The sequence below is a fragment of the Colobus angolensis genome, unplaced genomic scaffold (genome assembly GCF_000951035.1).
Source record: "Colobus angolensis palliatus isolate OR3802 unplaced genomic scaffold, Cang.pa_1.0 Scaffold135, whole genome shotgun sequence".
In the NCBI taxonomy this organism is placed as follows: Eukaryota; Metazoa; Chordata; class Mammalia; order Primates; family Cercopithecidae; genus Colobus; species Colobus angolensis.
In genome coordinates this window covers 3479066-3484938 of record NW_012114433.1, presented here as the reverse complement: position 1 = coordinate 3484938, position 5873 = coordinate 3479066, and the positions used below count along the sequence as shown (strand labels likewise).

The window sequence follows — 5873 nt, the reverse complement described above, 5'->3', positions numbered from 1 at the left end:
AAAAAAAAAAAAAGGCCAGGCACGGTTGGGCTCCTACCTATAACCTCAGCACTTTGGGAGGCCAAGGTGTTCAGACCCAGGAGTTATTGGATCCAGGAGTTCAAGACCAGCCTGGGCAACATAGCAAGACCTCACTTCTCTAAAAAAAAAAAAGGCCAGGCATGGTTGGGCTCACACCTGTAATCTCAGCACTTTGAGGCCAAGGTGGGCAGATCACCTGAGGTTAGGAGTTCGAGACCACCCTGGCCAACATGATGAAACCCCTTCTCTACTAAAAATAAAAGGCGTGGTGACGGGTGCCTGTAATCCCAGCCACTAGGGAGGCTGAGGCAGGAGAATTGCCTGAACCCAGGAGGCAGAGGTTGCAATGAGCTGTGGTGGCACCACTGCACTCCCGTCCGAGTGACAAAGTAAGACCTTGTCTCCAAAAAAATGAAAGAAAGAAAAAGAAAAGGGGAAACACCAGGGCTTGTTTAATCATGGAAACAAGGCCACATGCAACTGGCAAGGCCAGCAAAGTGACAGCGGAAAATTCCCATGACATTGATCATCACTTGACGACCCTGAGGAAAGGAGAGGCGTGAGGTTGGAAGTTCACGCAGACGGGGCTGAGGAATCAAACCAGAAGGGAGGAAGTACAGTCAGCAGAGAGAGAGGCCTCAAGAGCCATCTTCCCAGGATAAAGGAAAACATAATAAAAGAGGAGGATGAGGAAGTAAATAAGGGTTGTTTGTTGTTTTTAATTTGAGCACCTTTAAAACTCAAAGAGAATGAGACCCTGGAGAGAGGAAAGTCGCCTGGAAGAAAACAATACAGTCAACAGCATCAGACTCTGAGATGGGCGTGCAGGGCCCAGGGGAGGCCCAGCTGTCCCATCCCGGCCTCTGCCCTAACAGACTGAGTCAGCACAGCAAGGTCACGCCTTGAACTTGAACTCCAAACCAGGGAGGAGAAATGGAAGCAGCTATACCAGCCTCATTGTTTAAAAAGACAGTTGTGTGCTGGGTGTGGTGACGCCTACTTGTAATCCCAGCTACTCGGGAGGCCGAGGTGGGAGGATTGCTTGAGCCCAGGAATTCAAGACCAGCCTGGACAACATAGCGAGGCTCTGCCTCTAAGAAAATAAAAATTTTAAAAAGATGGTTGTAAAACTGTATAGACATTATATAATTCATAAGCAACAGTTTGTAAATATTAAGGTTCTATCATTAAAACACTCACCGCTCTCAGATGAAAAAAAGGTGACCCCTTTTCCAGTAGATTGAAAATTCATTTTGGAGACTCTTTCATCACTTAGAGACTTCTTGATCTTGGGCTTTTACATTTAAAAGAAAATCATGAAGCAAAATGTTACTTTTACATCATTGTGGGCTTAAAACTACTTGTTTACACTATAATTAATTAGAAAATTATTAATGAGGCTGTTCTCCTTGAGCTAATCTGACTTTCATTTGATTTTTTTTTTTTTTGGAGACACAATCTTACTCTGTTGCCCAGGCTGGAGCGCAAGGGAGCGATCTCGGCTCACTGCAGCCTCCACCTGTCGGGTTCCAGCAATTCTCCTGCCTCAGCTTCCCCGGGTAGCTGGGACCACAGGCATGCGCCACCACACCTGGCTAATTTTTGTATTTTTAATAGAGATGGGGTTTCACCATATTGGCCAGGCTGGTCTCGAACTCCTGACCTCAGGCAACCTGCCTGCCTCGGCCTCCCAAAGTGCTGGGATTACAGGTGTTAGCCACTGCACCCAGCCAATTTGACTATTTTTAACCTGAATAAAATATTAATATTTACACTATTAAGGAAATGAATAACAGAATTATTATATTACTGAAAGGCTCTCAAAAAATAAAATTAAAAACCCAAAGACTTGAAAATGTCCCCTGGGTCTGTTGGCACAGTATTTATTGTATAAAGTTAACCATAGATTCATGTATTAATGGCTTTAATTATTATATTTTGTGAGACAGAATCTCGCTCTGTTGCCCAGGCTGCAGTGCACTTGCAGGATCTCAGCTCACTGCCACCTCTGCCTCCCAGGTTCCAGCAATTCCCCTGCCTCACCCTCCTGAATAGCTGGGATTACAGGCACCTGCCACCAGGCCTAGCTAATTTTTGTATTTTTTAGTAGAGACAGGGTTTCCCCATGTTGGCCGGGCTGGTCTTGAACTCCTGACCTCAAGTGATCCACCCGCCTCAGTCTCCCAAGGTGCTAGGATTCCAGGCATGAGCCACTGCGCCCGACCTAAGGGCTCTAATTACCACGTGTATGCCCTAACGCCCACATTTCCACCTCCTGCAGTCCTTGAACTCCAGTCTTGCCTCTGGCCGTGCTACTTGGGCCTCAATTCAGGCACCTTAAGCTTAACTTGTCCAAAATCAACCACTTACTTTTGCTCCCCAAACTCAGCCCCCTGCCTCCATCTTCCACATCATCTTAAATGGCCACTCCATTCGTCCAATGCTCAGCCAAAACATCTTGGACTCATCTTTGCCTTCTCCTTCCCTCTCAACCCCCGCAGCCTTCAGAACACCTCAGCCCTCAGCCCACCTTAGTCCCAGTCACCATCACCTCCCACCGGGATGGTTCCTCGCTGGTTTCTCAACAGTGAAGCCACAGAGCCTCCTGACGCCTCTGCTCAGACGCTGTCCCATCCCATCCCACCTGACCCAGAATAAACGCCAGGGCCCCACCCCGGCCAGACGCCCTTCCTGTCACTTAGACCTCGTAAGTGGGAAGAAGCAGAGCTTGCGGTAACCGGGGCTAATTCTGGAGTCAAACTGCCTGGGCACAAACCCCCCCCCCACGACTTACTGCTTATGCAGCTGTGGCCAAGTTATTTTACCTTCCTGGGCCTGGCTTCCCTCCTAGAGAGAATCACAGCACCTGAAGGTCATCAGGACGCTGAGCTGGTCCCTGGGGATGGCTCGGCACCAGGTAAACACCCAAAAACGCTATTACTGCTGTTCGTCTGCTGCTGTGTCCCCTCCTCCCTGCCGTGTCCCCTCTGCACTGGAACGTAGTGTCCATGAGGGCGTGGGTTTCTGTTCAGTGCCAGGCCCCCAGCACATGGAAAAGAGCCCTTCACAAAGCAGGCACTCGGTAGCAGTTGTCGCTACACGGTTAGTTGCCAAGACAAACCTCCGATTTCCTTATTTTGTTAATATCAGGCCAGAGCTCTAACTTGCTGGAAGATGACCTGGCACTGTCAGAGTGAGCAGCATCCGATTCGTGGCTCATGACCGCGCTGGGACTCTTGTTCTGGGCATCCTAAGCAAGAACAAACACACGCGTCAGAGGGCTTCTGGTTTCCACAGAGATCCACACAGGCACACACACGTGCACACACATGTTATTTTAATGGGGTGTAACTGATTTACAATGAACTACAGATAAAGTGTACCCTTGGATGTGTTTTCACATGTCTATACCTGTGAAACCATCGCCTCAGTCAAGACAGTGAACAGAATCAGGCACAGTGGCTCACACCTGTAATCTCAGCTCTTTGGGAGGCCAAGGTGGGCAGATCACCTGAGCCCAGGAGTTTGAGACCAGCCTGGGCAACATAGTGAGACCCCATCTCTAAAAAAATAAATAACAGGCCAGGCGCATTGGCTCATGCCTGTAATCCCAGAAGTTTCAGAGAATGAGGCGGGTGGATCACTTGAGGCCAGGAGTGCGAGACCAGGCTGGCCAACACAGTGAAACCCTGTCTCTACTAAAAATACAAAGATTGGCCGGGTGTGGCAGTGCGCACCTATAATCCCAGCTGCTTGGGAGGCCGAGGCAGGAGAATCACTTGAACCCAGGAGGCAGAGCTTTCAGTGAGCCAAGATTGTGCCACTGCACTCAAGCCTGGGCAACAGAGCAAGATTTTGTCTTGAAATCACACACACACAAACACACCCACACACCCACACACCCACACACATATCCACACCCACAAACACGCACCCACACACCCACACTACACACCCCCACGAACACCACACATCCACACACCCCACACCCACACACACCCACACATACCCCACACACACACACTACACACCCCCACACACACCACACATACCCACACACCCACACACCCCAACACCCCCACACATTCCCACACCTACACACCCCCCACCCACACACCACACACACCACCCACACACACCCCACACTCACACCCCTACTCACACCCCCACCCCCACACATTCCCACACCCACACCCACACACACACACCCCACACCCACACACAGTGAACTTTTAGGTACCCAGCCCGACGCCCGTCATGGATGTGAAGGCTTCTCCACGCTGGGACTGGGAATGCAAACTCCTCCCAGCCCTGCGTGAGTCCTTGAGGTTCCTCCCTTCTTCCCTGCGGCCCTTCCCTGAGGTCCCAGCTGCTCCCTCACACGCGTGCGCACTCAGCTGGCGGCTCAAGGCCAGCCTTCTGCCCGTCTCTGGAGCTTGCTGTCCCTCTTCAGAGCACACTTTCCTCCGTGGAACAAAATTCTACCTTTGCCTCCCCACACGACCAGAGTGTGCGAAGCTACTGTGAGCTGAGCAAGAAGGATCGGCTTTAGTAAGTTTGAAGCTGAGCCTCTATGATCTCTAAATCACACTCCCAAACTGTTGGTCAAAAGGGAGCAGTGATTCCCTTGGAGCATGACATGAACGTTCAGGTTCCGGTGTATTCTTAGTAGAGACGGGGTTTCACCACGGTTGGCCAGGCTGGTCTCGAATTCCTGACCTCAGGTCATCCGCCCACTTTGGCCTCCCAAAGTGCTGAGATTACAGGCGTGAGCCACCGCGCCTGGCCTGGGTGTCCGTCCTTGTGAGCAAGCCCTGGGGACCAGTTTAGCATCCCACGCACACTCAGGAACTGGTCCCTGACAGATCTGCTCCTGAGCAGGCTGTCCACTCTTAGAAACACCGGATCCATGTCACAAAATATCTCCTAGTAAAATCTCTCTGATTTCCTTTTGAGACGGAGTCTCGCTCTGTCGCCCAGGCTGGAGTGCAGTGGCGTGATCTTGGCTCACTGCAAACTCCACCTCCCAGGTTCACACCATTCTCCTGCCTCAGCCTCCCGAGTAGCTAGGACTACAGTCTCCCGCCACCATGCCCGGCTAATTTTTTTTGTTTTTTTGTTTTTTGTTTTAATTAGAGACCGGGTTTCACCATGTTAGCCAGGATGATCTCAATCTCCTGACCTCGTGATCCGCTGGCCTCAGCCTCCTAAAGTGCTGGGATTACAGGCATGAGCCACCGCGCCCGGCCAATACCTCTGATTTTCTCATGTGTAGTCTAGTGGCCCACCCAGCATGTCGGTATGCACTGTGACCTTCATTATGAAATCTTTGCTGTGGCTAGGAGTCCACTTCCTGGATCATGGCCAGGAAACTCATTTTCCCAAACTTTAAAAAAATCTATATACACTTCCAAAATGTGAAAAGACATCTTGGCTGGGCGCGGTGACTCATACCTGTAATCCCAGCACTTTGGGATGCTGAGGCGGGAGGATCACTTGAGCTCAGGAGTTTGAGACCAGCCTGGGCAACATGGCAAAACCCCATCTCTACAAAAAAATAGAAAAAGGCCAGGCACAGTGATTCAGGCCTGTAATCCTAGCACTTTGGGAGGCTGAGGCGGGTGGATCAACTGAGGTCAGCAGTTCGAGACCTGCCTGGTCAACATGGCAACACCCCATCTCTACTAAAATACAAAAAATTAGCCAGGTGTGGTGGCATGACTGTAATCCCGGCTACTCGGGAGGCTGAGGCATGAGAATCACTTGAATCCAGGAGGCAGAGGTGGCAGTGACCTGAGATTGTGCCATTGCACTCCAGCCTGGGCAACAGAGTGAGACTCTATCTCAAAAAA

The 5873-nt window shown here is 50.6% G+C and overlaps 1 protein-coding gene across 1 annotated transcript in view; it reads right to left on the bottom strand.

Annotated features, from left to right (window-relative positions):
• Nucleotides 1–5873, bottom strand: part of LOC105506326 (radial spoke head 10 homolog B2-like) — a 67302-nt gene that overhangs the window by 10189 nt on the left and 51240 nt on the right. The window contains exons 11-12 of the mRNA XM_011934409.1: nucleotides 3143–3271; nucleotides 1222–1315 (exon numbers count right to left, since the gene is read on the bottom strand). Of these exons, the coding sequence (XP_011789799.1) occupies nucleotides 1222–1315; nucleotides 3143–3271 (223 nt within the window). The remainder of the gene's footprint in view (nucleotides 1–1221; nucleotides 1316–3142; nucleotides 3272–5873) is intronic.